Source organism: Haliotis rufescens, unplaced genomic scaffold, assembly GCF_023055435.1.
Source record: "Haliotis rufescens isolate VD_foot unplaced genomic scaffold, xgHalRufe1.0.p SCAF_8, whole genome shotgun sequence".
NCBI lineage: Eukaryota > Metazoa > Mollusca > Gastropoda > Lepetellida > Haliotidae > Haliotis > Haliotis rufescens.
In genome coordinates this window covers 2,517,918-2,536,562 of record NW_025964372.1, presented here as the reverse complement: position 1 = coordinate 2,536,562, position 18,645 = coordinate 2,517,918, and the positions used below count along the sequence as shown (strand labels likewise).

The window sequence follows — 18,645 nt, the reverse complement described above, 5'->3', positions numbered from 1 at the left end:
TCCAGAGACCTGACCAGACTACAGCATCTTACAATGTCTAGAGGTTATCCTCCTGAGACCAGGCCAGACTACAGTATCTTACAATGTCTAGATGTTATCCTCCAGAGACCTGACCAGACTACAGCATCGTACAATGTCTAGATGTTATCCTCCTGGGACCAGACCAGACTACAGCATCTTACAATGTCTAGAGGTTATCCTCCTGAGACCAGACCAGACTACAGCATCTTACAATGTCTAGATGTTATCCTCCAGAGACCAGACCAGACTACAGCATCGTACAATGTCTAGATGTTATCCTCCTGAGACGCGACCAGACTACAGCATCTTACAATGTCTAGAGGTTATCCTCCTGAGACCAGACCAGACTACAGCATCTTACAATGTCTAGATGTTATCCTCCAGAGACCAGACCAGACTACAGCATCGTACAATGTCTGGATGTTATCCTCCAGAGACCTGACCAGACTACAGCATCTTACAATGTCTAGATGTTATCCTCCTGAGACCGGACCAGACTACATCATCTTACTAGCCTCCGCACCAAGCTTCATTTGGTGGATTCAAATATGATGTCATGACATCATGGTGTCACTCCTACTTACATCATTTTGAAATAGAACGTAATGTTGTGATGTCAGTCTGTGGCAAGTTGTTGTTTATTGTTGGTTAATGACGTACTCTGCAATATTCCAGCTGATTGATACTGTAAGCAACGACAGCGTTAATAATTGGCACTCATCCTACAGTCCCAATAGTTAAGGTATCCTAAGGACAAGTAGAAATTTGCCTTTTCTAGGGGTTTTGACAAGTGGGCTAAAACTATTAGTTTCTATTGCTGAACACCACACCGTCGGTGTACGTTGACATGCCTTCAACCCGGATTCTAACCCAGAATCTACCCAGGCTTCTGCTGCAAGATATTGGTGAGCTTGCTTTATCACGATAGCAGCAAGATGGGGTCTATGGAAGAAAGGCATCCATTCACTGCATCACTAGAGTACAAACAGTATTGGTTGTTTTCATTGAAATCTGTTTCCCTTTTAGTCGTGCTTGCTTTGCATGTTACCTTTCACATTCTGTTTGAGAGAGCTGACATCTTTCTGCATGAGTGATCTCTGGTGATTAGAATCATCCATCTCTCGTTCCCGTTGTCGGAGTTCCGACTCTACTCTCTCCAATCTGTCCGACGATGACTCGATCTTCTCATCCATGATCCGGTGATTCCTACAACATACATTCCATGATCAGTCACATATTCCATGATCAGTCACACATTCCATGATCAGTCACATATTCCATGATCAGTCACACATTCCATGATCCCCCCCAGTCCACTGGAAGCCTGCAGGACCCCTAGCTATCTGTCCACTGCCCCCAGTCCACCGGAAGCCTGTAGGACCCCTAGTTATCTGTCCACTCACCCCAGTCCACTGGAAGCCTGCAGGACCCCTAGCTATCTGTCCACTCACCCCAGTCCACCGGAAGCCTGTAGGACCCCTAGCTATCTGTCCACTGCCCCCAGTCCACTGGAAGCCTGCAGGACCCCTAGTTATCTCTCCACTCCCCCCAGTCCACTGGAAGCCTGCAGGACCCCTAGTTATCTGTCCACTCCCCCCAGTCCACTGGAAGCCTGCAGGACCCCTAGTTATCTGTCCACTGCCCCCAGTCCACTGGAAGCCTGCAGGACCCCTAGTTATCTCTCCACTCCCCCCAGTCCACTGGAAGCCTGCAGGACCCCTAGTTATCTGTCCACTGCCCCCAGTCCACCGGAAGCCTGTAGGACCCCTAGTTATCTGTCCACTCACCCCAGTCCACTGGAAGCCTGCAGGACCCCTAGCTATCTGTCCACTCCCCACAGTCCACCGGAAGCCTGCAGGACCCCTAGCTATCTCTCCACTCCCCCCAGTCCACTGGAAGCCTGCAGGACCCCTAGCTATCTCTCCACTCCCCCAAGTCCACTGGAAGCCTGCAGGATCCCTAGTTATCTACCCACTGCTCCCTGTCCACCGGAAGCCTGCAGGACCCCTAGTTATCTGTCCACTGCTCCCTGTCCACCGGAAGCCTGTAGGACCCCTAGTTATCTGTCCACTCACCCCAGTCCACTTGAAGCCTGCAGGACCCCTAGCTATCTCTCCACTCCCCCCAGTCCACCGGAAGCCTGCAGGACCCCTAGCTATCTCTCCACTCCCCCCAGTCCACTGGAAGCCTGCAGGATCCCTAGCTATCTCTCCACTCCCCCCAGTCCACTGGAAGCCTGCAGGACCCCTAGCTATCTCTCCACTCCCCCCAGTCCACTGGAAGCCTGCAGGACCCCTAGCTATCTGTCCACTCCCCCCAGTCCACCGGAAGCCTGCAGGATCCCTAGTTATCTGTCCACTCCCCCCAGTCCACCGGAAGCCTGCAGGACCCCTAGTTATCTGTCCACTGCCCACTGCCCACTCCCCCCAGTCCACCGGAAGCCTGTAGGACCCCTAGTTATCTGTCCACTCACCCCTGTCCACCGGAAGCCTGCAGGACCCCTAGCTATCTGGTTATCAGGCCACCCACCTCTTCATCTGGTTGAGCTTGTCGTCCAGGGTCTTGCAGTTCTCGTTGAGCATGTCCCTCTCACGCACCAGGGTGGAGATGCGGTCCTCCAGCGCCTGCTTCTCCATCGTCAGGTGGTCCACTTCCTGTCTCTCTCGCTCCAACGTCTGCCGCAACCTCTCCACCTCGGACGACTTCCTGTTGGTCTCAGTATTCAGCTGTTCCAGTTCTGACTTCTCCTACAAGAGGAACACTTTGTGTCAATTTTGTTTAACTCTGTTTTAAAAGCGGTTTTACATCACTTTTAGCAATCCTCCATGGTGGAGGACACCAGCAATGGGTTTCATACATTGCACCCATGTTGGGAACATATCAAGTGAACGCTTTAACCATCACACTACCTCCACAACAATCTGATTTGATGACAGGTTAAATTATACAATTCAAATTAATTCAAATTTCTTAAGGAAAACAGAAAAGTTTGAAATCCACAAGTTCGCATTCATTTTGGAAATTTCGCATTCATGGTAAGAAAGCTCCCCCTGACCTCTAACAGCGCCCTTTGCGTCTTCTCCAGCTCAGCAATCTTCTGGTTGTGCTGGGCCTTCAGGTTCTCCAGCTCTGTCTGTTCGTACTTCTGCATCTCGTACACATGCTTCAGCTCGGTCTTGTGCTTGTTGACGGAGCTGATGAGTCGCTGGAGGACTTCATCCTCCTGCTCCGTCTCCCCCTTCAGCCGAGCCAGCTCCGCCCGCTTCGACTTGATGAGAGTCAGGATGTCCAGCTTCTGCTGCTCTGTGGTCTTGATGTGCTCTCTCTGGTCCTGTTGGCAGAGATCATAACAGTATTGGGGAGATCATAACATTGTTGGCAGAGAGATCAGGACAGTGTTGGGGGAGATCATAACAACATTGGCAGAGATCATGACACTGTTGGCAGAGATCATAACAGTGTTGGCAGAGATCATAACAGTGTTGGCAGAGATCAGGACACTGTTGGCAGAGATCATAACAGTGTTGGCAGAGATCATAACAGTGTTGGCAGAGATCAGGACACTGTTGGCAGAGATCATAACAGTGTTGGCAGAGATCATAACAGTGTTGGCAGAGATCAGGACACTGTTGGCAGAGATCATAACAGTGTTGGCAGAGATCATAACAGTGTTGGCAGAGAGATCAGGACAGTGTTGGGGGAGATCATAACAACATTGGCAGAGATCATAACAGTGTTGGCAGAGATCAGGACACTGTTGGCAGAGATCATAACAGTGTTGGCAGAGATCATAACAGTGTTGGCAGAGATCATAACAGTGTTGGCAGAGAGATCATAACTGTTGGCAGAGAGATCATAACAGTGTTGGCAGAGATCATGACACTGTTGGCAGAGATCATAACAGTGTTGGCAGAGATCATAACAGTGTTGGCAGAGATCATAACAGTGTTGGCAGAGATCAGGACACTGTTGGCAGAGATCATAACAGTGTTGGCAGAGATCATAACAGTGTTGGCAGAGATCATAACAGTGTTGGCAGAGAGATCAGGACAGTGTTGGGGGAGATCATAACAACATTGGCAGAGATCATAACAGTGTTGGCAGAGATCAGGACACTGTTGGCAGAGATCATAACAGTGTTGGCAGAGATCATAACAGTGTTGGCAGAGATCATAACAGTGTTGGCAGAGAGATCATAACTGTTGGCAGAGAGATCATAACAGTGTTGGCAGAGATCATAACAGTGTTGGCAGAGATCATAACAGTGTTGGCAGAGAGATCATAACTGTTGGCAGAGAGATCATAACAGTGTTGGCGGAGATCATGACAGTGTTGGCAAGATCATCATAATAATGTTGGTAAGGATATCACTGATGTCAAGGGATCATGGTGTTGGTAAGGAGACATTATCTGTGTTGGCAAAGGGATCATAAAAGTGATGGCTAACAGATTTTAGTGTTGGGACTATCATTTCATGAGAATGCCAAGTAAAATCTCTGTCTAGCAGGTACCACAGCCATGTACCATAATCTGTATTGTGTAATTACATGCAGATTCAACTAAAGCAAGGCCACACACTGTAAACCTCCAATCTCGGTCTAGTGGTCAGTTATGACTGCGTGCTGGTACCCCAGCATCCCATCCCATCATATCCCCTCCCCTCAACCCCCGCAACCCTCCTCAATTGGACAACACAAGGAGGAACCTACCCTGAGTTCCCTGTGCTTGCTGGTGATCTCGGCCTCGGCTTCTCTCAACACGGAGCTGAGGTCAGTCTGCCGTCGCTCCATCGCCTCAGTCATCAGCTGCAGCTCTGTCTTCTTCTTCCCCATCGTCTGGTCAAGCTTCTCCAGCTCGGACCGCTGACCGTCCAACTGTACAACAGACAGACACTGGTCACAGACACACAGTTCACACACAGATAGCAACAACCAAGCTCAGAATCATATAGTTTAGTTTGTTTGTTGTTTAACGCCGCACTCAGCAATAATCCAGCCATACGACGGCGGTCTGTACATAATCAAGCCTGGACCAAACAATCCAGTGATTGATGTCATGAGCATCGATCTATACAACTGGGATGCGATGCCATGCATCAACCAAGTCAGCGAGCCTGACCACCCTATCCGATAGTCGCCTCTTACAACAAGTCGCCTTTTATGTCAAGCATGGGTTGCTGAAGACCTATTCTTTCCCAGATCTTGGAAGGTTTCAGAATCATACAACTCGTGGTGTTCTTCATTGGAGAAACATTGACGGACATGGCTTTCTGTCTTACACTGCAGCCTTACAAATATGTCATGTTAAAATGGTTCAAAGGGTGAGTCTTGTTTAAAGGGGAAGTGTACACGCAAAAATCACTTTCTTTCTTTTTCTAAACAAAACGCAATTTTAGAATTAATTAGTATCTGTGTTTGAAAATATACACTCATTGTTTTCACAGTGAAAGTAGGAAGCTCACAATAGTGTGAAAATGATATGCCGTTATGAGGCCTTCGTTTTTCGAGCTAAACAGGCCTGAGTTATCCCCCTTAGATTATGACGTAATTGGTGCCAATTCAACTGGGGCCCTGTCTATTCTCAACGCAAAAGATATCAAGTACCAGTTTGCGGTAAAACAACATGGCCTACGACACACTCCGGCGCAGAGGTGACTCAGCATAACACTATGCTGGCTGGCATCTGAGACGCTAGAATCACACACCTAGACCTACACAACGTGAAGCGGCTCTAACAAAGCATGATGACGTCATAATGTTTATCAATTGGCACCAATGACGTCATATTGCAAGGGGATAAGCCATGGTGTTTTTGTTGTGGAAATAGAACACTTGGTAAATGTGAAAAATATAAATCGTTTTAGTGCGAAAAATATGTTAATTAATGGTGATATTTTTATATTTTTGTCTATGACACTTCTAGGTTAACACTTTTAATGTGGAAAAAGTACAAGAAAAATAGGTTAATTTCCGTGTGAACTTGCCCTTTAATATCACTTTCAAGAGTATTTCAGATTGCATCACAGGTGTCATCCAAATTGATGCTTTAAACTTTTTCTTTCAATCTGAACTTTTAATCATTTAGAAAAACATTAACAATGTATCCATGAGAAGTCATATCATGAGCCTGTAAATAATCATGTTTGGGTCAGACAAACCAGTGGTTGATAGCATGAGCATGATGCATGCTGACAGGCTTTGATGACAGTCATAATCGGTCAGATGACACATTGTAGCATAAACATATTTTTTCAAAGCTCTTCTGAGAAGCATGCAAAGAAAACAGACGACATATTCTGCCCCTGAATCCCAATGGGACACAAGCATTGTGCACAGATGACCTGTGATGCCCCTGAGTCCACATGGGACACAAGCATTGGGCACAGACAACCTGGGATGCCCTGAATCCCCATGGGACACAAGCATTGGGCACAGACAACCTGGGATGCCCTGAATCCCCATGTGACACAAGCATTGGGCACAGATGACCTGTGATGCCCCTGAATCCCCATGGAACACAAGCATTGGGCACAGATGACCTGTAATGCCCTGAATCCCCATGGGACACAAGCATTGGGCACAGATGACCTGTAATGCCCTGAATCCCCATGGGACACAAGCATTGGGCACAAATGACCTGTAATGCCCTGAATCCCCATGGGACACAAGCATTGGGCACAGATGATCTGGGATGCCCTGAATCCCCATGGGACACAAGCATTGGGCACAGATGACCTGGGATGCCCTGAATCCCCATGGGACACAAGCATTGGACACAGATGACCTGGGATGCCCTGAATCACCATGGGACACAAGCATTGGGCACAGACGACCTTTGATGCCCTGAATCCCCATGGGACACAAGCATTGGGCACAGACGACCTGTGATGCCCTGAATCCCCATGGGACACAAGCATTTGGCACAGACAACCTGTGATGCCCTGAATCCCCATGGGAGACAAGCATTGGTCACAGACGTCCTGGGATGCCCTGAATTACCATGGGACACACGCATTGGGCACAGATGACCTGTAATGCCCTGAATCCCCATGGGAGACAAGCATTGGTCACAGACATCCTGGGATGCCCTGAATTACCATGGGACACACGCACTGGGCACAGATGACCTGTGATGCCCTGAATCCCCATGGGACACAAATATTGGACACAGACGACCTGTGATGCCCTGATTGTCTATTGGAAGACAAATGCTGGCAATACTTCACCCGGTTCCCCATGGAGAACATACATGATGACAACACATTTGCAACACAAGAACATGCAGCACACAGACCAACATCCAGGCATGGAAATCACACAACATGCGAGTCAAACCTGCTCGACAGAACACATGCAAAGTAAGGTGCAACAAAGTCAAACTATCTTCGTCCTTCCATGGATGCTTTGATTACTGCATGAGTGATATTTTATATCACAATCATCATTACTGAGCATCACCATGTTGGATGAAGACCTAATGACTTTAACCCACCTGAGCTGTTGACACAGAAAATGGACCATGCATCTGTTAGTTTTGGATGAAGTTAGGATGAGCTGCAGTACCCGAGGGTTAACATCTCTACTAGGTCAGTAGCAAACACACCACACAGTAAGCCTTGCTGATAGTTTAACCTAACTCTATATGATAAAGAGGTCAGACTAATCTTGTTATTGTTTAATACAAAGAGACGTGCGGCAGAATTTCTGATGATGCGGGCAATGCCTGTGAACCAAGACTATTATTTTTTTTAGCTTAATTGGTCAGACCTCCTTTATTTCGCAATGACTTGGTCAGCATCATTACAGAATCAACAGTTAAAAGATGCTGAACAAACTTGATAAACCTGGAAATCACTTAATGTGCAAAACAGGACATAAAACTTGACACAAATGGAAAAACAATTAAATGTATGGTGAGAATAAACATATTTAAAGTTACGTACTGTCATTTTGTATTTATCCACACTCAAAGATAGCTTGCGAAAAAAAACAGGACCATCATTCATCATTAGGAAAAACAAGGGAGACAATCATGCAAAGGGGAGACAATCACGCAAAAGGGGAGGTAAATATGCCAATTTACCAACCATCACAAGAAATGTCACACATGTTAGGTCAAGGTCAGGTAAAAGTTCAAGGTCATTGAGGTAATTCAAGAAGTACACACCTTTGAGGCCATGGCGCTCTTAACCTTGGAATACTGGTCAAGAAGTGAAGAAACGATGTTCAAGATGACAACAGAATATCTAGTGCAAGGACATATTCCTCCAGGGGAGGGTGGAATGAATGAATATTGTTTTACGCCGCATCAGCAATTTTCCAGCTAATCACGGCTAAGGGAGAGTGGAGGAAATGGGGTGTAACACTGCGTTCAAGACAAGCCTTATTGGCACTACATTCACTACAGTAATGGGAAAGAATCAGGTGCTCTTTAACTTCCTTTGAGTAGTATACTTTTAGTGAGTAGTAAAAGTGAACATTACATCTATAAAAGTGAACAAAAAATGAAGCTGCTACTATTATTGTGAATATTATGACAGTCTGGGACTGCAGCATCGATGATGATGAATGGTTACCATGACAACCACACGTACCTGATCTCGTAACCTTGACAACTCCATGCGTCGTTTTGACAAGATGTCATCACTGTCGCGGAGAGCATCAACAGTTTCCTTCTCCTTCATCTGGGATGTTTTCAATTCTGAAGACACCCGATGCAAGCTGAAATGAACAGTCAATCAACTCAAAAATAATTTTGAAAATTAAATGTTTGTGACAATATCAGACCCTGACAAAATCAGTCAATACAGCATTGCGTATTATTCTAACAATACCACCTCTATTACACCATAGCCATAAATTCCTGGTTTGGATGTCATTCCACTATAAAATATTAACATGTTCAACAGACGTCCTCTTCACTGCTAACTTATCTAATAGTTTTGAGGTGAACCCAATGCAACTGTGCATCCGTGAGGGGGAACACCGTTGGTTTTGTTTATTTAATGAGGCCGCAGCCTGTAAATAGTCAAATATCTGACATATTTGACCTTGTCTATAATAGTTAAAATGGCTACTCCGATAATGGCAACATATAATACATCTCATGATCTCATCTATGTTTGTCGTAGGAGGCGACTAACGTGATCGGGTGGTCAGGCTCGCTGACTTGGTTGATTGATGCATGTCATCAATCCCAATTGCGTGGATCGATGCTCATCATATCAGTCACTGGATTGTCTGGTCCAGACTGGATTATTTACAGACCACAGTCATATACTGGAATATTGCTGAGTGCGGCATAAAACAACAAACGAACCATGATAGAAACTATTCCTACTATCACTCTAAACTTTGAAACACAAATGACTTACTTCTTGGTCGACATTTTAAGCTTTGAGTCAATCTCTTTGAATTCACTGTCCTTCTTTGCTAAAACCTGAAAAAGAAAACAAGTGAGTGAGTTGGGTTTAACAGCACGGTGAACGGTATTTCAGCAATATCACAGTGTTTCAGCTAAATGTGGGAAATTGCCAAAAGCGATGAATGTCAAGGTCAAGGTCAAGGTTTATTGTTGTGTTAAAGATTGTTGCACTAATGTAGGGGTGTTGGTGCGACTTTCATAAAGCTGATTTTAGAGTGCGAGACCACTGAGGTACTGAGCTGACCAGCGCCAGACAGGGTAACAACAAGAACCAACTTTTGGTATGACATGGGCAGAGACTGAGCCAACGACCTTCTGCTCTCCGGGCAGACGCTCTATCCACTGCACCACGGAGACGGTCTCCGGGCAGACGCTCTATCCACTGCACCACGAAGGCGGTCTCCGGGCAGACGCTCTATCCACTGCACCACGGAGACGGTCTCCGGGCAGACGCTCTATCCACTGCACCACGAAGGCGGTCTCCGGGCAGACGCTCTATCAACTAGACCACGAAGGCAGTCTCCAGGCAGACGCTCTATCCACTGCACCACGGAGACGGTCACCGGGCAGACGCTCTATCAACTAGACCACGAAGGCAGTCTCCAGGCAGACGCTCTATCCACTACATCATGGTGGCGGTCTCCGGGCAGATGCTCTATCCACAACAACGTGGAGGCAGTCTCCAGGCAGACGCTCTATCCACTACACCACGGAGACAGTCACCGGGCAGACGCTCTATCCACTGCACCACGGAGACGGTCTCCGGGCAGACGCTCTATCAACTAGACCACGAAGGCAGTCTCCAGGCAGACGCTCTATCCACTGCACCACGGAGACGGTCACCGGGCAGACGCTCTATCAACTAGACCACGAAGGCAGTCTCCAGGCAGACGCTCTATCCACTACATCACGGTGGCGGTCTCCGGGCAGATGCTCTATCCACAACAACGTGGAGGCAGTCTCCAGGCAGACGCTCTATCCACTACACCACGGAGACAGTTACCGGGCAGACGCTCTATCCACTGCACTAGGAGACGGTCACCGGGCAGACGCTCTATCAACTAGACCACGAAGGCAGTCTCCAGGCAGACGCTCTATCCACTGCACCATGGAGACGGTCACCGGGCAGACGCTCTATCAACTAGACCACGAAGGCAGTCTCCAGGCAGACGCTCTATCCACTACATCACGGTGGCGGTCTCCGGGCAGATGCTCTATCCACAACAACGTGGAGGCAGTCTCCAGGCAGACGCTCTATCCACTACACCACGGAGACAGTCACCGGGCAGACGCTCTATCCACTGCACCATGGAGACGGTCACCGGGCAGACGCTCTATCAACTAGACCACGAAGGCAGTCTCCAGGCAGACGCTCTATCCACTACATCACGGTGGCGGTCTCCGGGCAGATGCTCTATCCACAACAACGTGGAGGCAGTCTCCAGGCAGACGCTCTATCCACTACACCACGGAGACAGTCACCGGGCAGACGCTCTATCCACTGCACCACGGAGACGGTCTCCGGGCAGACGCTCTATCAACTAGACCACGAAGGCAGTCTCCAGGCAGACGCTCTATCCACTGCACCACGGAGACGGTCACCGGGCAGACGCTCTATCAACTAGACCACGAAGGCAGTCTCCAGGCAGACGCTCTATCCACTACATCACGGTGGCGGTCTCCGGGCAGATGCTCTATCCACAACAACGTGGAGGCAGTCTCCAGGCAGACGCTCTATCCACTACACCACGGAGACAGTTACCGGGCAGACGCTCTATCCACTGCACTAGGAGACGGTCACCGGGCAGACGCTCTATCAACTAGACCACGAAGGCAGTCTCCAGGCAGACGCTCTATCCACTGCACCATGGAGACGGTCACCGGGCAGACGCTCTATCAACTAGACCACGAAGGCAGTCTCCAGGCAGACGCTCTATCCACTACATCACGGTGGCGGTCTCCGGGCAGATGCTCTATCCACAACAACGTGGAGGCAGTCTCCAGGCAGACGCTCTATCCACTACACCACGGAGACAGTCACCGGGCAGACGCTCTATCCACTGCACCACGGAGACGGTCTCCGGGCAGACGCTCTATCCACTGCACCACGGAGACGGTCACCGGGCAGACACTCTATCCAGTGCACCACGAAGGCGGTCTCCGGGCAGACGCTCTATCCACTACACCACGGAGACAGTCTCCAGGCAGACACTCTGTCCACTACACCACAGAGACAGTCACCGGGCAGACGCTCTATCCACTGCACTACAGGAGACGCTCTATCTGGGCAGACGCTCTATCCACTGCACTACAGGAGACGCTCTATCTGGGCAGACGCTCTATCCACTGCACTACAGGAGACGGTCTCCGGGCAGACGCTCTATCCACTGCACTACAGGAGACAGTCTCCGGGCAGACGCTCTATCCTCTATACGACGGAGGCGGTCTCATGATCACTGCTCAAATCATAATTCAAAACTGCGAATGCAAAGGCATACAACTCTGCCCCCCTCCAGAGTACTGTGACAACAACCCTTACTGAATGATCTATATTTTGCTTTATATAATGACATATTTCCAGGCTGGTGTGTCTGTACACAGCATCTCCGCACCTGCATGACCTCGCGAAGTAGCTTCTCCTGCTTCTCCCTCTTCCTCTCTAGACCTCGGACCTCAGTCCTGAGTGCCCCGAGCTGGTCCTGCGTCTTGACCAGCTGAATCCCAGCCTCTGTGGCTCGCTTCTCCAACTCCTTGGCCTCAAGGGCTGTCGTCTGCAGGTTGACCGAGGCAGTGTCGTACTTCTTCACAGTGTCACGGGCCTGGGAACAGACGAAAGGAATACAAAATAACATCAAAATAAATAAATTAGCAATACAACAGTGACAGAAACATGTTCAGTATTGTCATTGTTTCAGTAAATCACCTGTGACGATACCACAATTGACCATAAAAGTGGAAACCGGAAAACGAAATCAATAACTAAACTTGAAATGGCGTTGGACATTTTAGAAATAAATTCACTAATTATTTTCAGGATATTTTCAACATCATTACTAATTTGGGATAATAATCAGTCAATGACCTACAATTACTCTGATACCGTGTTAAAGCAGGCCACAATGCAACATGTACAGGTCAAGCACCATAGTGCGTGAGTGAGTTAAAATTTAACGTTGCATCAGCATTATTGCAGCCATATAGCGACTCAAGCACCAGAAAGGGTTACAATTCATTATTGAGGTCTCCATCAGATATTCTTCAAACTATATAATTCTGGTTAACCTTGGAAGATTGATAATAAACCAAACAGTCAGCTTGAGATTCACGAAACGATTACAGATCTATGGCTGTTGCATCGCCATACTTTAACGTAGCCTTAATGTTGTAAAACAAAGATCTTTTCTTTTAGACAGGGCTGAGCTGGTTAACCTTCCGAGCTACAAGAGGCGATAGGGAGATATCGCTTCAACCAGATGGTTAACATTGTGCACCTATATCACAAACAGAGAGAGTTATCTGCCCCTACCTGTTCGCGGGCGTCCTTGAGGTCAGTGTTACACTCCTTCAGCAGCTTGTCTGCCTCCCGGAGCTGGCCTGTCCTCTTGGCTAGAGTCTTCTCCAGGCACGCGATCTCATCCTGCAGGTACGTCTGGCGGCTGCGACACACTGACTCGTCCAGACTGTCGTCATCTTCATACTTCCTCTGTCTAAGAAGTTAACAGTTAAAGTTACTGATCTGTGAAGGTTCCAATCGACATGGCAAAACTGAATGGTAACACATTCAGAGATTACCCCATCTTGTACTTTGCTTTGTCAAGTTTCTGCCTACCAACCACATTGATCAGAACTCTACAAGTAAGCTGAACATAGCAATGTCATTAAAATCAGATCTTAGTTCTCGCTACCGCCAAACTAAGATCCGAGGACATACCATTACAAGTCACGTCAGAACGACCTTTCATCCAGACAATCAGAGCATTACTTCCAGATCAGGAAAGTGACAGTCGGAATTTGTTTTCTAATCATGCAACCTCAAACAGTTTATCACTGGGTATCCCGAATGACAGTTACGGTCTGTACGAATGAATCTGTCAAGTCATCGCCCATGTCTCACTTCAGTGGGATCAACATTTGAACGAAAGAGACTTTTCCTAGCCCGTGGGAAGTACTGCTATACAATCTTGGTCATCTATTAGAAATTCAAGAATGTTCTTTGGTTCAGTTTTCAAATTTTGAATGGAGAACATTGTCAAAATATATTCCAAAGCATCGTCTGGATGGAAGTCCCCAGTTATAAAGCTAGTGCCGACTAGCTCATGAAAGTTGCTTTCTGATTGGCTGTCAATTTCTTGTTAGTAATTTCATTGGTAGATCCAAGTTCGCGAAAGGTCTTTCTGATGTGACCTGTAATGTGATGTCCTCAGATCTTTGTTTAGCGGTAGGGAGAACAAAGATCTGATGTCAATGAGATTGTTTAACACAGTCATTTTTTTGTTTTGTTTTGTTTGTTGTTTAACACGTACTCGGCAATATTCCAGCTATATGACAGTGGTCTGTAAATAATCCAGTCTGGAATGATAATCCAGTGACTGACATCATGAGCATCGATCGACGCAATTGGGATACGATGACATGCATCAACCAAGTCAGCAAGCCTGATGACCCGATCCCGTTAGTCGCCTCTTATGACAAGCATGGTCGCCTTTTACGGCAAGCATGTGTTGCTGGAGACCTATTCTTCCCAAGATCTTCACGGACCAGTAACACTATCATTGCAGCCTCCAGATAAATGAATCTGAAGCAGGCAAATCAATGGTTGGTAGCATCATCAACAATCCTTAACAAGGGCTATTCATTGCTAACTGTCAGTCTTGAAAGACTGGAATGTTCAATGAGATATGATTGTGACTGTTAACCTTATAGCACCTCACAGACAGCAAAGGTTATATACTCCCCAGGGAGCTGAGAATGAAAACCCAGAGTGTACACGGATCCATTGACCGGGGCAATAATTTTCTTTGTGCTTTGAGCATGGTATCCAGCATGGAGTGAGTGACTAAGTATGGTTTTATGCCGCTTTTAGCAATATTCCAGCAATTTGACGGTGGGGGACACCAGAAATGGGCTTCACACATTGTACCCGTGTCTGGAATCGAACCCGGGTTTTCAACGTGACGAGCGAACGCTTTAACCACTAGGCTACCCGACTGCCCCTTATCCAGCATGGAAAAGTGACATCCAAATGGACAATTATTATTATTATTATTATTATTATTATTATTATTATTATTATTATAATTATCTCCCAATCAAACAACTAGATAACTGACTTGCTCCTGATGGCGTTCTTCATGTTGCGTGTGCGGAGGAAGTCCAGCTCCTCCTTGGCCGATGACCTCTTCTCCCGGATGCTCTTCTCGTTGTACTTCAGTTTCCGCAGACTCTTCTTCTGCCTCTCGATGGCAAGGTCAAGGCCTTCCAACTCATCTCGCCGATCCTGCACAGTGAAATTCTCACATTATTTGGGGTAACACGCAATTGACCCAATCCCCTAGTCTGACAATCTGATCCAAGTTAGTCGCCTCTTATGAACTTATTTATGAACTTTAAGTCTCTATGTAATATCCATGGATCGGAGTCTTGTTTGTAAATCTAGAGGGTCTTGGTGCTTTCTTCCCAGTTCATTTCATGTTACATTAGACCGACTTCACAGGAATATATAATTTCTCATATGAACAATTTTACAGATGATAAATCTCCCTCTCCCTCCCCCCATCTCTCTCTCTCCCTCTCTCTCCCCCATCTCTCTCTCTCCCTCTCTCTCCCCCATCTCTCTCTCCCTCTCTCTCCCCCCGTCTCTCTCTCTCCCTCTCTCTCCCCCATCTCTCTCTCTCCCTCTCTCTCCCCCCGTCTCTCTCTATCCCCCATCTCTCTCTGTCCCTCTCTCTCCCCCCATCTCTCTCTCTCCCTCTCTCTCCCCCCGTCTCTGTCTCTCCCCGTCTCTCTCTATCCCCCATCTCTCTCTCTCTCCCTCTCTCTCCCCCCATCTCTCTGTCTCTCCCTGTCTCTCTCTCTCTCACTCACCTCCAGCTCGCCCTTGAGTCGGTGGATGAGCCTCTTCTCCTCGTCCATCATTATCTCTTCATGAATATCCTGTAACCATAGTATAACGCATCCTCAGCAAGCTCATTAGCAACCTCTTGATATTATTTAGAGTAAACCATGAAACCCACATACACTGAAACCCCGGTAGCAATGGAAACCCACACATAGTGCAAGCCTGGTAGCATGGAAACCCACACATAGTGCAACCCTGGTAGCATGGAAACCCACACATAGTGCAACCTTGGTAGCATGGAAACCCAAATACAGTGAAACCCTGGTAGTATGGAAACCAACATACAGTGCAACCCTATTAGTATGGAAACCCACATACAGTGAAATCCTGGTAGTGTGGAAACCAACACATAGTGGAACCCTGGTAGTGTGGAAACCCAAATACACTGAAACCCTGGTAGTATATGGAAACCCACATACAGTGCAACCCTATATGCATGAAAACCCACATACAGTGCAACCCTATTAGCATGGAAACCCACATACAGTGAAACCCCGGTGGTGTGGAAACCCACATACAATGAAACCCCGGTAGTGTGGAAACCCACATACAGTGAAACCCCGGTAGTGTGGAAACCCACATACAATGAAACCCCGGTAGTGTGGAAACCCACATACAGTGAAACCCTGGTAGTGTGGAAACCCACATACAGTGAAACCCTGGTAGTGTGGAAACCCACACACAGTGCAACCCTTTTAGTATGGAAACCCACATACAGTGCAAACCTAGTATTATGGAAACCCACACACAGTGCAACCCTGGTTGTGTGGAAACCCACCTTCAGGACAATAACTATCTGCAACATCCATAGAAACTGAAAGGACACTACAATGATATGACTCAACTATTTCTTGGAATCTACACTGTCCTGAGTGCCAGGGTTTCACTATACACAATGTCACTGCCAGTATCTACACCCGACCAGGAAATACAACAGTACAAAGTCATCCAAATACATCTGGAATAATTCCGTCAATAAATATCTGTCACAAACCTCTTGATGGGAAATCTTGATTTTCACTTTTCGTAGTTTCTCCTGTAGTTCCGCAATGTAGTCCTCCTGTAGCAAACAATGCCATGTTAAAATCCAATGCCAAAATACCACTGAATTCAGGAAAATATCAACCATTAAAGCAATCCCAATTTAGAATAAAATAACGGGTTTTTTTTCCAATTTGCCTACCATGGGCACTAAGTTTGGAAGCCTGGTTAATCCTTCAGAGATGACAGGTCCACCGTGCCCCTTGTCTTCTTCAAATGACGATGGGTAAAAAACAGAATAACATACTAGAAACTCACAATTCAGGATCATCTGTCCCTTGTGATGAATCTGCATTTGTAGTTGTAAGTCATTCATCCTCGGAAAGTAAATCTTACCTACACTGGAGGTGGGGTGAAATGGGGTTTAACGTCACATCCGATTATTGCACTTATACAGCGACGTGCATGCACGTGTGTGTGTATGGCTGTTATAGTCCGGACTGATGCCGATTTATAGTGCTAGCCCACTGAGCTACCATGCCGCAGTTTAACACGAATACCCACTCAGACACAGTATACTGACTCCGAGCCAATAGTCTTTGTTTCAGGCTCTTAATGCCCAGTGCCAGACAGGGTAACAACAAGTACCATCTTTAAACACCTTTTGTTTTGACACAGACAGTGACCTGCTCTCCGGGCAGATGCTCTACCACTAGAACACGGAACATCAATCATACACTGGACACATAATATGGCATTTCCCATAGCTGGTTATTCTCAAGTTATCGGGATGGTAATTCAAAAGGACAAGGATTCCGAGATGGACAGACAGAATTTCTGCACATCTCAAACAAACAATGAATTAACAGTAGTATGTTCATCCAAGTTACACATGTAGACATTGTGACCAATCAATACCCATCTAATTAATTATTTGTTTGTTTGTTTCTTGCCACACTCAGCAACATTTAAGCTGCATTGACGGCCTGTAAAAATTCGAGTCTGGACTGGACAATCCTGTGATTGATATTGTCAGCAACGATCCAGGCTGTCAGGGTACGATGACATGCCATCAACCAAGACAGCCAGACTGACCACCTGATCCAGTTGGTCATCTCTTTGACCAGCATAAGTTCATGGAGACCAACTGTAACCCGGAATCCCCACGGGGCCATATCAGTTAAACAGGGGCCACATGGGTACACATGTGTGACAACCAGTCAAGAACAAGTCAGCAGAGCTCCAGATAAGCTGCGCATCTGCGTGAAATAAGCATCAGAAATGCAGAAATACACAGTAAAATATAATCCAAGCGTATCAAATACGCAACGAACATTACAGATACGCAACAAAAATAAAACTTGTGCGTATCATCAAAATATTGTGAAGTAACCCTGCGTATTTGATTAGCAAATCAGCAACTTATTTTGAAATTATAAACGGGCATTCCGTCAACCTTGCCAAACTCCACGATGACAGTTACATCATGATCATTTGCCATCACACTTTCGTGTGGAAGTATCGTGGTATTTTTGAGTCCTATAAAGCTCTCGAACCCACACGACACCAGTTTGCAGGGACTAGATGAATAGTGTTTTTAAATATTTAACTTAAATACCCACATGTGTAAAAACTAGTGGGTAACAGAAATTTGAATACGCAGGTAGAATTACTGATACCCAATGATTTTGAAATGCATGGGTAAAATACCCACAACACCAAAAGCTTATCTGGAGCTCTGAGTCAGTATTTGAAATTAGACCCGTGAAGATCAGGGTTAAAGTAGGTCTTAGAATAGGCGACTTGCTTGTTGTAAGAGGCGACTAATGGGATTGGGTGGTCAGGCTTGCTGACTTGGTTGATGCGTGTTATCGTATCCCAACTGTGTGGATCGATGCTCATGATATCCATCACTGGATTATTTACAGACCGCCGTCGCAGAGCATTAAACAACAACCAAACAAACAGCATTCAAATTTAGTGGGCTTCCCGGTGTTTGTTAAAGCGTTCGCTCGTCACCCCAAAGACCCGGGTTCGATTCCCGACATGGGTACAATGTGTGAAGCCCATTTCTGGTGTCCTCCGCCGTGATATTGCTGGAA

At 46.7% G+C, this 18,645-nt stretch overlaps 1 protein-coding gene across 5 annotated transcripts in view; it reads right to left on the bottom strand.

Moving 5' to 3' along the window:
• The window catches only part of LOC124144629 (centriolin-like), a 120,618-nt gene that overhangs the window by 27,946 nt on the left and 74,027 nt on the right, over positions 1-18,645 (bottom strand). For all 5 annotated transcript variants that reach the window (XM_048389941.1, XM_048389942.1, XM_048389944.1 and 2 more), the window contains exons 28-39: positions 16,557-16,622; positions 15,529-15,597; positions 14,775-14,941; positions 12,971-13,151; positions 12,057-12,263; positions 9,395-9,459; positions 8,615-8,741; positions 8,188-8,220; positions 4,731-4,895; positions 3,077-3,352; positions 2,551-2,768; positions 1,070-1,227 (exon numbers count right to left, since the gene is read on the bottom strand). In XM_048389941.1, the coding sequence (XP_048245898.1) occupies positions 1,070-1,227; positions 2,551-2,768; positions 3,077-3,352; positions 4,731-4,895; positions 8,188-8,220; positions 8,615-8,741; positions 9,395-9,459; positions 12,057-12,263; positions 12,971-13,151; positions 14,775-14,941; positions 15,529-15,597; positions 16,557-16,622 (1,732 nt within the window). The remainder of the gene's footprint in view (positions 1-1,069; positions 1,228-2,550; positions 2,769-3,076; positions 3,353-4,730; positions 4,896-8,187; positions 8,221-8,614; positions 8,742-9,394; positions 9,460-12,056; positions 12,264-12,970; positions 13,152-14,774; positions 14,942-15,528; positions 15,598-16,556; positions 16,623-18,645) is intronic.